At 38.2% G+C, this 12,445-nt stretch overlaps 2 protein-coding genes and 1 pseudogene across 2 annotated transcripts; 1 reads left to right on the forward strand and 2 right to left on the reverse strand.

Annotated features, from left to right (window-relative positions):
- Positions 1 to 502: 502 nt before the first annotated feature.
- Positions 503 to 1,885, reverse strand: LOC147288394 (RING/U-box superfamily protein). Its single transcript, XM_086241484.1, has one exon. It carries the CDS (start codon positions 1,815 to 1,817, stop codon positions 663 to 665), a length of 1,155 nt encoding a protein of 384 aa, XP_086097610.1. The 5' UTR covers positions 1,818 to 1,885; the 3' UTR covers positions 503 to 662.
- A 734-nt stretch (positions 1,886 to 2,619) lies between these two features.
- On the reverse strand, positions 2,620 to 7,329 carry LOC147288395 (UMP-CMP kinase 3-like; annotated as a pseudogene).
- A 384-nt stretch (positions 7,330 to 7,713) lies between these two features.
- Positions 7,714 to 10,610, forward strand: LOC147288396 (Pentatricopeptide repeat (PPR) superfamily protein). The gene has a single exon (XM_086239321.1). It carries the CDS (start codon positions 7,766 to 7,768, stop codon positions 10,442 to 10,444), a length of 2,679 nt encoding a protein of 892 aa, XP_086095447.1. The 5' UTR covers positions 7,714 to 7,765; the 3' UTR covers positions 10,445 to 10,610.
- Positions 10,611 to 12,445: the final 1,835 nt, after the last annotated feature.

The raw sequence follows: 12,445 nt of genomic DNA on the forward strand, positions 1-12,445 counted from the left end.
TACCAGCAAAAAGGAAACCCCAACATAAAGTCCAATATTCCAACTTAATAAATAAATGTTACACTAGCTCAAACTAATGGTAGCCTAGGAACTAGCGTAGGCCACCATGGAAGCACTGATGGGAACCAGCAAGGATCCAGAAGTGAAGCATTTTTAGATATGTTTGAGCACCATCTTGTACGAATGTTGCCAGTGTTTTCAGATGCAAAAACGTGAGGCGATGCGTTTTCAACGAGGCGAGCCTTGAGGGACATTAATATTATAATTAAAAAATTATAAATATATATAATATAAACATATATAATAGGTAAATATATACATATAAGTATATAGGTATACAGGCCCATATATATAGAAAATTATGATCATTCTTAGCCTAAGCCACTCAACCATTTGTTATTTTTTTCTGGTCATAATTGAATTTGATTGAAGCCCAAAACACAAACAAAGAAGAACAAACAGAACCAGCCCAAAACTAAGCCCACTAGCCGATACAACCAAGAAAGGAAAGAGCACAAGCAATTTATTACAATGAGAAGTATACAACATTCAAAACCATTACATTAAAGCTTCATTTCTTCATGGAATGTAATGAAAGAGTGCTCGAAAACCGTATTTACAATTTATACATGGAGCTAGCAAAGCAAAAATATATTAAAGTCTCAGACAAAGTGGTGAAAATGAAAATCAAACCTTGCCTCTGAATCCATATCCCTTACACACTTGTTCCTTTCGTAATCGGGATCATCCGTGGGCAGCTCATACCGACAAACCGGGCACGTATTCCGAATGCCCAGCCACGGCACAATGCAGTCCTGATGGTAATAATGGCAGCAGGGTAAGCTCCTCACCTTATCCTCCAACACTATGTTGTCTTTACAAACAGCACAAATCACCTCCTCCCTCCTCAGCTCCTCCACCTTGAATTCAACAAAAGGAAGATCTTCCACGGCACTCAAAGCCGCCGGAGGGCTACCTTTCAAGGCACTCGCATTCTCCACGAATTGCCCGAAAATGGCTTCAATGTACTCTGCAGTTTCTATATCAACATCATCGATATTCCTATGGAAATTGTTCACTGTCAATAGGATTTCCCACTCCAGGCTTCTAGCTGCTCCTTCCGGAACCTCTTCTTCTTCAGTGGAAAACCCAGAGGCCATTGATAACTCTTCGACTTCGCCTTCAATCGGGTTCTCATTTATATGCCCCTCGCTCTGCTCTACTTCTTCCCATTCAGAATTCTCATACATATTCCTCTGTTCATCCAACAAAAGGTTGTCCCAGATTGATTGGATGCCATCGTTGACCCGATCACTTTCAATATCATTGTTGTTATCCGAATCCGATTCGGATTCCGACCCAACAACCCGAAGTCCACCAAAGCCTGAATCAGCGCCTGCCGCACCTACAAACTCACCCAATTCAGACACCGACCCCTGAGAATTTGACTCGACACCAAACCCTAATCCCAAATTCGACCCCACGTCATCGCCGTCATCAACACCCCCAATTTCCAATTCGGTTGCAAACGGATCCGAACCCGAAACGAAATCGCATCCGCTGGGCTGCTGCTGGTGCTCCGGGGTGCGACGGTCGAAGAGATCGGTGACGAAGCAGCTGACGTCACGGTCCGAATCGGAGGCGGTGTCGGAGAACCAGTCAGCATCGGAGCTTCGCGGATCGACAGGATCATCAGCGAAAGGGTTGCAATTGTGGCTGGTGCACCAGTGGGTCAGGGGCTCTAGGGTTTGGATTTGTGGGTTGGGTTCGTTTGGTTCTGGTTCACGGGTTAGGTGAGTGGCCGAAAGCTCAGACATTGTTTTCAGAGATAATAATGGAAAATTGGAGAAATTTTTGTTTGGAAGGCGCCTTCAGTTTATATACTGTTTTTTTTTATTTCGAACCGTAAAAGAATAAAATTATAATTAAGAGAACGAAGATGACCAAATTTTGGGGGGTTTTTTGTCATTTCCTTTCCATCATTATTTTCAAAAAAAAAAAGTATTACGTGGAAATAAATTTATATTTTGTATACCATGTGGATAAGATTTGAGATGGGCGTATGAGGATTAAGATGGATTATGCAGTCCTTATTTATTGGCATTATTGCTACCTACCGGTCAAAATATTGGTTTAAGAATCTAAATCCTATTACTACTAAATTAATTTGGAGAAGCACTCAATTAATTAAAGAGTTAATTCTATAATTCTATTACTTATTTAACAATCTAAATCCTATTACTACTAATTGGGTTAGGAAAATGAGTTTATGAAATAAAATTTATACAATGTTCAAATTCATCTTCTTCTTCGTTTTTTTTTTTTTTTTTGGTTTTCTCTTCAAGAATATTGGTCTTTACGCCTACCCACTTGGTATTCCGAATGTGGCATACCAAATAGTATCACCACATAAAGCCACAATTCTATGATGCTTGAGTGCCTAACCAGAAAATTGGAGAATTGAATTTTGAAAAGATCATCCATTGTCCCAATTCTTGAGAGCATTCAATCCAATTCAGTGCAAATAGTAAGCTTCACTAAGTTCACTTACATGAAGAAGAAAAATATTATCCTAACAGATTGTTACTGGGCATGCAAATTAGTTCTACTTCTGATTAACTAGCTGCTCTCCTCATGTTTCTCTTTCAGCTCATAGAATACATTCTTGACTGCTTCAAATACTTCTTCAGCAGCCCTTTCAGCATCAATCTGGGCAGAATTAAATGAATAAAAAGTTAAAGCTACTTATTAGAGAAAAGCTCTAGCATACCTACTTGAATAAATTCATAGAAAATAAGGTCTTGCTTTCAAGTTTTTGTTGATTTTCTCAACCATAGGCAAAAGGCAAAGCAATCACACTTCCATGAAATCTTACAATCAGAAGCTTTGTGGAGATTGTTACCTTTCGAACCTTCCCCTTGGAGCTGTAATAATTGATTATGGGAAGAGTGCATTCAGAATAAACCTTAAGACGCTTCTGTATATATTGTTTCAATATTGTCATCAACTCTTCCCCTTAAATCCACAGAAGAATATGCATGGACAAGAGTCAGAGGAATGTAACACATGAAGAATTTGTAGATTAAGGAATCTAAAAACAAAAAAGGACCAGGCAATCTGCTTACCTGGTTTCTATTTAAAAGACGCCTTGTCATCTCCTCTTCTGAGCAGTCGAAAAACAATACAAAATCTGGCTCGATTTTCATCTGCAACAGAAGTTGGAGTTGTGCACATGAAACTGAACAATAATGATACGAATAAGTTACAATTGGTGAAATAATAACTTATGCTATACTAATTGCAAAGATAATCTACATTAAGAAGTGTAATCAAAGTAATTGATTCCTCAAATAAAAAAAAATGCAAGCCTACAATGCTTCCAGCTGCAGCAAGATTTTCTTCCTTCCTTGGGAAGCTAGCCATCAATGAGAAATTTCTTGTTTTGGATCCTCTGCATTGCCTGTTGCAGAAGCTTGACAACCAGATTGGAAGGAACAAGCTTCCCTTCCTTCTTATAGTCCTCAATTATTTTACTGTAAAGAAAATGATAGCAATAAAAGATGTGTAAAAAAGTGGGCATAATAGAAGTGTCATCTGAAAAATGCTTGCAAGAATGCCATCAATGAAAATTACAGTAATTTTAACTTCTATATGAGGAAGCTGAAAGCAAAATTATCTGCTTAATATGAGAATATGAAAGTAAGAATCTTTTGAATGAAATACCCGTATTCTGATCGAGCTTCAACTTCCTCTTTAAGAAGGTCACCAATACTCAGATGGCAAAACCCAAACTGTGAAACAATCTTGGCACATTGTTTACCATTTCCACTGCCTGGACCACCTGCAAAATATAGATTGAGGACCATGAAAACTATAAGTGGGAAGTCACAATGAGTAAGCTTGAGAATCAACATCAGCAGGCACAAGAAATAGAAGGCCATATATCATTCTTGGTAAACATTCTAGCACATCTAACATAAGTTTACTAGTTACAAAATGAGGTGAAGGTGTTCAAGCTCAAAAGAAGATCTCTAACCAAGACTTATGTAGCACAAATTTGAGAATAGAACTTTGACCAGATCCACTACATAATTTCCATCGGGCAGAGTTACTGTGACATAGTTCAAGCCGTTTCATGAGAATTTCTATTCGTAACTCGATGAATTTTAAATGGTTATACCCATGGTGCATTTCAAATTTTACCTACTGATATTCCAAGTCATGTTTTGACGTTTTCCCAGTCAGACCATAGAGTTTCTCAAGTCGTTCATTTGGGCATCTCAAGTCATTCTTTAAGGCATCCTAAGTCGTTCCTTGAGAATTTCAGTTCGTAACTCGAGAGATTTTAAATATTTATACCATTGGTGCATTTCAAATTGTACCTAGTGACATTGCAAGCCATGTTTTGACGTTTCTCATGTCATACCCTAGAGTTTCTCAAGTCGTTCCTTAAGGCATTTAAAGTCATTTATTTAGAATTTCATTTCGTAACTTTAGAGATTTTAAATGTTTATAGCCATGGTGCATTTTAAATTATACCTAATGACATTCCAAGTCATGTTTTGACGTTTCTCAAGTCATAACCTAGAGTTTCTCAAGTCGTTCCTTAAGGCATCAGAAGTCGTTCCTTAGGACATTCTAAGTCGATCATTGAGAATTTCAATTCGTAACTCGAGAGATTTTAAATGTTTATAGCCTATGTACATTTCAAATTGTATCTACTGACATTACAAGTGATGTTTTAACGGTTCCGAAGTCATACCCTTGAGTTTCTTCAGTCGTACCTTTAGGCATTTAAAGTCGTTCCTTAGGGCATCTCAAGTCGTTCCTTGAGAATTTTAGTTCGGAACTCGAAGGATTTTAAATTTTTATACCCAAGGTGTGTTTCAAATTATATATAGTGACATTCCAAGTTATGTTTTGACGGTTTTCAAGTCATATTCTAGAGTTTGTCAAGTCGTTCCTTAAAGCATCTGAAGTTGTTCCTTAGGCATCCCAAGTCGTTCCTTGAGAATTTCATTTTGTAACTAGAGTGATTTTCAATGTTTATACCCTTAGTGTATTTCAAATTGTACCTTGTGCCATTACAAGTAATGTTTCGACGTTTCCCAAGTCATACCTTAGGGAATATGAAGTCGTTCCTTAGGGAATCTCAAGTCGTTCCTTGAGAATTTCAATTCGTAACTCGATGAATTTTAAATATTTATACCCTTGGTGCATTTTAAATTGTATCTAGTGACATTACAAGTCATTTTTTGACGTATCTCAAGTCATACCCTTGAGTTTCTCAAGTCTTTCTTTTGAGCATCTGAAGTCGTTTCTTTGGGCAAATGAAGTGTTTCCTTAGGGCTTCTGAAGTCGTTCATTTAGAGTTTCATTTCGTAACTCGAGATATTTTAAATGTGTATACCCTTGGTGCATTTCAAATTGTACCTAGTGACATTCCAAGTCATGTTTTGACGTTTCCTAAGTCATAACCTAGAGTTTCTCAAGTCGTTCCTCAGGGCATCTACAGTCGTTTCTTAGGGCATTCCAAGTCGTTCCTTGAGAATTTCACTTCGTAACTCGAGAGATTCTAAATGTTTATACTCTTAGTGCATTTCAAATTTTATCTTGTGACATTTCAAGTGATGTTTTGACTGTTCCTAAGTCATACGCTAGAGTTTCTAAAGTCGTTCATTTGGGTATCTGAAGTCGTTCCTTAAGGCATTTTAAGTCATTCATTGAGAATTTTAGTTTGGAACTCGAAGGATTTTAAATGTTTATACCCTAAGTGCGTTTCAAATTGTATATAGTGATATTCTAAGTCATGTTTTGACGGTTTCCAAGTCATACACTAGAGTTTCTCAAGTCGTTCCTTAATGCATCCCAAGTCGTTCCTTGAGAATTTCATTTTGTAACTAGAGGGATTTTAAATGTTTATACCCTTAGTGAATTTCAAATTGTACCTTGTGCTATTACAAGTCATGTTTTGATGTTTCTCAAGTCGATCATATATTAGAGTTTCTCAAGTCGTTCCTTATGGAATTTGAAGTCGTTCTTTAGGGTATCTCAAGTCGGTCCTTGAGAATTTCAGTTCGTAACTCGAAGAATTTTAAATGTTTATACCCTTGGTGCATTTCAAATTGTATCTAGTGACATTTCATGTCATTTTTTGACGTTTCCCAAGTCATACCCTAGAGTTTCGGAAGTCGTTCCTTAGGGTATCTGAAGTCGTTCATTTAGAATTTCATTTCGTAATCGAGAGATTTTAAATGTTTATACTCTTGGTGCATTTCAAATTGTACCTAGTAACATTTCAAGTCATGTTTTGACGTTTTCTAAGTCATAACCTAGAGTTTCTCAAGTCGTTCCTTAGGGCATCTACAATCGGTTTTTGATGGTTGCAAATTCAAGAAATCCGGGAAATGATTTTTATTAGTCGGAGGGTTTAGCTCTGAAAGTGGTACTATTGCATATTGTTTCGAAGGGAATTGTGAAGCGAGTTAAACTCATGGCTGTGCCATGATGTATGGGCTTTTTCGGTCTTCTAAGGTTGTTTAGGGCCTCAAATCTTCGTTTTAAACTTTCATACATTTTATTTAATTTCGTTTATATTTTATTTGGAATTGTAATTACTCGTGAGCCTGGTTAGTTGTGCTCTAGGGTTTTTTAAGCGTACTTAAGCAATTTTACAATTGCTAAACAATTATTATTCAGAATTTTATCAACTTAATTATTGAGGTTTTCTCTCAATTTCTTGGTGGATTCGAGGGTTCTTGTTCTTTTAGTTTTACGCTTGTAAAACTTGGTTGATTGTACTACATCAAGTGTCTTATCATGGTAACCATTAAGGCCAATACTGCATGAAGTGATGAATTTGTTGTTGATCCCATTCATAAACAACATCTGATCACCAATGTCGCGTAACAAAACTCACCGAGGACCATTAACAGTTTGCTCAAGCTTGAACACTTGAAAGGCTTGAGTCTTAGGTGGATCGACGTATTTAGCATCTAAGATGTGCCAAGGATTTGTTGGATGCTCCTCGTATGAGCAAATCTTTGTAAGATAAATCATGATTAACTTGTTCAATGCAGAATCTTTTACGAGGTAAGGGTCTTGACTAATCAGATGAATGACTCGACCGTCTCTCACACCCAACCTATTAGGGTATTGTCTGTGATCAAGCATAACCAACCTCTTACTCATATAGCTAGGAGGGTCGCTATCTAAATATAAGATGTCAAACACCATTACAAAACACAATACATCTCTAGTTACAGCGTATAATTTCTGATCAATAATTACTATATCGCAAAATTCCGAGCTCTCCTCTATGCTCTCCATCCTTGGCCTCAATGAGGGTCCATGATTTATCGGTAGGCCTACAAAAAGCCAAACGACCTTCAGAACAGAGGCCACCCAAAAGACACTGCCGCGGCTGCAACTTTGTTGGTACCGAAGAGGCTACTACTTTCGCGAAGAAGGAAGGTCTACTAATTAATTTATTTTTGTTTATTAACATTTATAATCCTATCTAATTTTTTTTTTTTTGGGTGTACAATTATTGCTTAGAATGTGATACATAACATACATTGAAATCAAGTAAAATAAGAAGGAAAAATAATTAATTTCCTTAATTTAGAAGGTACAATAAAAAAAATGACATCACATACCCAAATATTAATAGGCAAATAGAAGATAGCTAAAGTCCTTCTGGTCAAACTTAATTAACACGCGGGTGCCTATGAATTTTCCCGCCAAAGAATGACTAGCACAGTGAATGGCTGCTCCTCATCATTTCTCTCACAATTGGTTAATGAGGCTATTCTCTTTCGTTTCCAAACCTCTTTACCAAAATACACAACCCATTTGCACATTCTCTACTCTCACTCACAACCCAACAACAGCCACCGCAAAGAATTTCAAAACTTTTTCCCATATTTTCCAGCAATGCTCCCATGGCAGAGCTCTGAATCCGGCCAAACAGGCCCATGCTCGCATGCTCGTATCTGGGTTCAAGCCCACTGTCTTTGTTACAAATTGTCTGATCCAGGTGTACGTAAAGTGTTGTGCTTTGGAATATGCGGGTAAGGTGTTTGATCGAATGCCTCAACGGGACACAGTCTCGTGGAACACCATGATTTTCGGGTATGCTGAGAGTGGCATCATGGGGTTTGCGCAGTCTTATTTTGATGTCATGCCTGAGAGAGACGTGATTTCTTGGAATTCTTTGATTTCAGGGTACTTGCAAAATGGTGACTATCAGATGTTGATTGATGTTTATGTGAAAATGGGGAGAATGGGTGTGGAATTTGACCGTACTACGTCTGCTGTTGTTCTGAAAGCATGTTCGGTTATGGAAGAGATTGATTTGGGGATTCAAATTCATTGTGTTGCTGTCAAGATGGCTTTTGACATCGATGTGGTCACTGGAAGTGCTTTAGTAGATATGTATGGCAAGTGTAAGAAATTAGATCGTTCACTTCAGGTTTTCCGTGAATTGCCTGAAAAGAATTGGGTTTCTTGGAGCGCTGTAATTGCAGGTTCTGTTCAGAATGATCGGTTTGTTAAGGGTATAGAACTATTTAATGAGATGCAGAAAGCAGGAATTGGGGTAACCCAATCTACCTATGCTAGCGTTTTCAGGTCCTGTGCAGGATTATCCGCATATAGGTTAGGCACTCAGTTTCATGGACATGCAATAAAGACAGGATTCCAATCTGATGTCATAGTTGGAACTGCAACATTGGACATGTATGCAAAATGTAGCAATATGTCTGATGCTAGAAAGATATTTAACTTGATGCCAACCCATGGTTTGCAATCATATAATGCAATTATTGTTGGCTATGCTCGAAATGAGCAAGGTTTTGAAGCTATGCAGCTATTTCTGCTTCTGCAGAAGTCTGGCCTTGGATTTGATGAAATAACGTTATCTGGTGCACTTAGCGCTTGTGCAATGATCAAAGGGCATTTGGAGGGGATTCAACTACAAGGATTAGTGGTTAAGAGTAGTTTCAGATCAAATATATGTGTTGCAAATGCCATTCTGGACATGTATGGTAAATGTGGAGATGTGTTTGGAGCTTCTCGTGTGTTTGATGAGATGGTAAGAAGAGATGCTGTGTCTTGGAATGCAATTATTGCAGCTCATGGACAGAATGAAAATAAAGAGGAAACACTTTCATTTTTTGTTTCCATGCTTCGCTCAAGGATGGAACCTGATGAGTTCACGTATGGTAGTGTTTTAAGAGCTTGTGCGGGTCAGCATTCCTTGAACCATGGAATGGAAATCCATAGCAGAGTTATTAAATCTGGAATGGGCATGAACTTGTTTATTGGAGGTGCCCTTGTTGATATGTACTGCAAGTGTGGAATGATGGAAGAGGCAGAAAAGATACATGACAGAACAGAAGAACAAACTATGGTTTCTTGGAATGCAATCATATCTGGTTTCTCACTGCATAAGCAAAATGAGGATGCACAGAGATTTTTTTCTCGGATGTTGGAAATGGGTGCAAAGCCTGATAACTTCACATACGCAACAGTTCTTGATACCTGTGCTAATTTGGCTACCGTTGGACTTGGGAAGCAGATCCATGCTCAAATTATCAAGCATGAATTGCAATCAGATGTATATATAACCAGCACTCTTGTTGATATGTACTCAAAGTGTGGTAACATGCAAGACTCTCATCTAATGTTCAAGAAAGCACCTAAGCGAGATGCTGTTACATGGAATGCCATGATTTCTGGCTATGCAAACTACGGTCTTGGAGAAGATGCCCTTAGAATTTTTGAGCTTATGCAGCTTGAGAATGTGAAGCCAAACCATGCAACTTTTGTTTCAGTCCTCTGTGCCTGTGGGCATATTGGGCATGTTGAAAAAGGGTTCTACTACTTCGGTGCAATGCGTAGTGATTATGGTTTAGCTCCTCAGTTGGAGCATTACTCATGTATGGTGGATATTATAGGGAGGTCTGGCCAAGTTGATCAGGCCTTGAGGATTATTCAAGATATGCCTTTTGAAGCTGATGATGTTATATGGAGAACTCTGCTTAGCATTTGCAAGCTTCATGGGGACGTAGAAGTGGCTGAAATAGCAGCCAGCTCTATTTTGCAATTGGACCCTCAAGACTCCTCTACCTATGTTCTATTATCAAATATATATGCTGGAGCTGGAATGTGGGGTGAGGTCTCAAACATGAGGAAAACAATGAGGCTTAATAAGTTGAAGAAGGAGCCTGGTTGCAGCTGGATTGAGGTAAAAGATGAGGTACATGCATTTCTTGTTGCAGACAAGGCTCATCCAAGATGTAAAGAGGTATATGAGAAGCTTGATTTGCTAGTTGCTGAGATGATGAGGTTTGGATATAGGCCAGAAATTGATTTTGTGCTTGATGAGGAGATGGAAGAGCAGGAGCTCCAAGATGATCTCAGAATTTGCATGCATAATTAATGTGTAGTTTTACCCTTTTATGGTGGACATGGGATTTTACAGTCAATTGGCTTGTGAGAATTCAGAATATGGAATCAGGAGTTGGAAAACAAGTCCAACGTACAACATGTTCACAAGAATGAACCACTACGACAGACAAAGTAACAAACACACGATATTTGCTAGCTGCACCTAAAGCATCAACCTGTATATATAATCCAACTTAATAAAAGTTTAGTTCAAATACTTCAACTTAATACATAAAAGTTGGACTTGCTCAGGCCTCAAGGTAAATATTGAAAATTTGTGCTTTAATCAAAGAATGGTGCATCAACAAAATGATTTAATAGTAATTCACAGTGGGTGTTCCAATTAATTATTAAGCATCACCAGCATATTATATATGCAAAAACAAATTAATGCAGTAGTGTTCTGCTGGTTGAGGGAACCAATTACCAAGTGCTAGTTCCTCCACCGTGGCCATGGGCAATTTGGGCATGCTGTGGTAGTCTAGGAAGTGGTGTGGGCCACCATGGGAGTGCTAATGGGAATAAGTCATAAAGAGTATAAATTGGAGTATTTCCTACAGCTATCTTTAACCACCTTCTTGTACGAATGTTGCACATGAAAATGTCTCCACCAGAAGTTAGATACAAGATATCCTCATTATTTGGATCAAGACCTAGCATTTCAAACACCCCACCCTCTTCATCTTCGTATGGAAACATTTTTGGGTCCAGTGAATAAACCCTCCAGTGATACAAAGACAATGTGCCAGCAGTCTGATCTTGTTCGTCCTTCAACTCCCAAACAAGTAACCTCTGGGAGTCCATGTCGAAGTCACACATGCGCAAACACCCTCCGAACACACCTAAGAAATCAAGTACAAAGACGTCCTGTCCAGGCCTATGACATTTAATTATAGGACATTCATAATTATGTTCCATAGTATTACAACTGTTGTTGTTGTCGTTGCTGATCATGAACGGATCCAACCCAATAAGAAAGTTAGAATCACGTGCCAACCAATACAACATTCCATTGTGAGCAAAGCTAATAGTGGAATCGATTTGATAGTCAAAGTCTTGTGGGTATGATGTAGTTGTCTTTCTCCATTCACCAGTTTCAGAAGAGAAGATCTCCACCTTGAATTTGTGTTTATGACCATGTAAATGTAGAGGATAAATTTTCACAACTCTGCACCTATACTCCGTATTAGTATTGAAGCGTTGTTGATCTTTTTGGCGATCATCGTGTAAACTCTTTATACATATTCTGTATGAACACACAACATAAAAATACTAAACATGTATATTCACCATTGCAGAAGTATAACACATGTGAGAATAAACTTACCTGAAGAAGCCATGTAGTCTGCAGCAAGTATCTTGAAGTTTAAGAGCACAAGCCTTCCAACCAACACAGACTTTCTTCAGAGCTTTACTCAATATGGGGCAGAGTACCAAATAGCATAGATTGATGTTCTGTGTGGTCAGGGACCTGAGCCTTATATAAAGTCTTGATCAAACCGTGTACCTCCCATTAAGATATCTATGGTTCAATCCTAGTATAACTCTATATAATGACTAATTAATAAATGCCTTGTTTATAGTATAAGACAGCTCACTATCATAATCTCATTCTAATTAGGAATATGACTTAGTTGAGCTTTTCCTGTTGTAGTTTGATTAATACTCCTATCACTTGGCTCTTAAGTTCTATTAGCGTTGTCAGCATCCGAATAGAACAAGGATCAAGTCCATTAATTTCTTACACATCGTCCTTATCGTAGGGATCGCATATGAATCCCACTCTTACTGATTTACTCTTTTGGACTCGAGGGGCACAAGGAAGGGCAAGCCATAGCTTGGTGTATGGATTGCAGATGTAGTAATCACGATGAAACTTTGTTGCATAGCACAAAACTAAGTCATTATATGTAGCCACCACAACTGGCTCTTCTTTCAAAAACTCAGAGAGAATCTTTTGCTCAACACCAACGGATCAGTTAATGTTGCAATG

The sequence above is a fragment of the Dryas octopetala genome, chromosome 4, assembly GCF_963921425.1.
Source record: "Dryas octopetala chromosome 4, drDryOcto1.1, whole genome shotgun sequence".
NCBI lineage: Eukaryota > Viridiplantae > Streptophyta > Magnoliopsida > Rosales > Rosaceae > Dryas > Dryas octopetala.

Excerpts from the sequence above, each read along its gene's own strand:
- LOC147288394 (XM_086241484.1), bottom strand. The coding sequence starts at position 1,817 with ATGTCTGAGCTTTCGGCCACTCACCTAACCCGTGAACCAGAACCAAAC.
- LOC147288396 (XM_086239321.1), top strand. The coding sequence starts at position 7,766 with ATGGCTGCTCCTCATCATTTCTCTCACAATTGGTTAATGAGGCTATTC.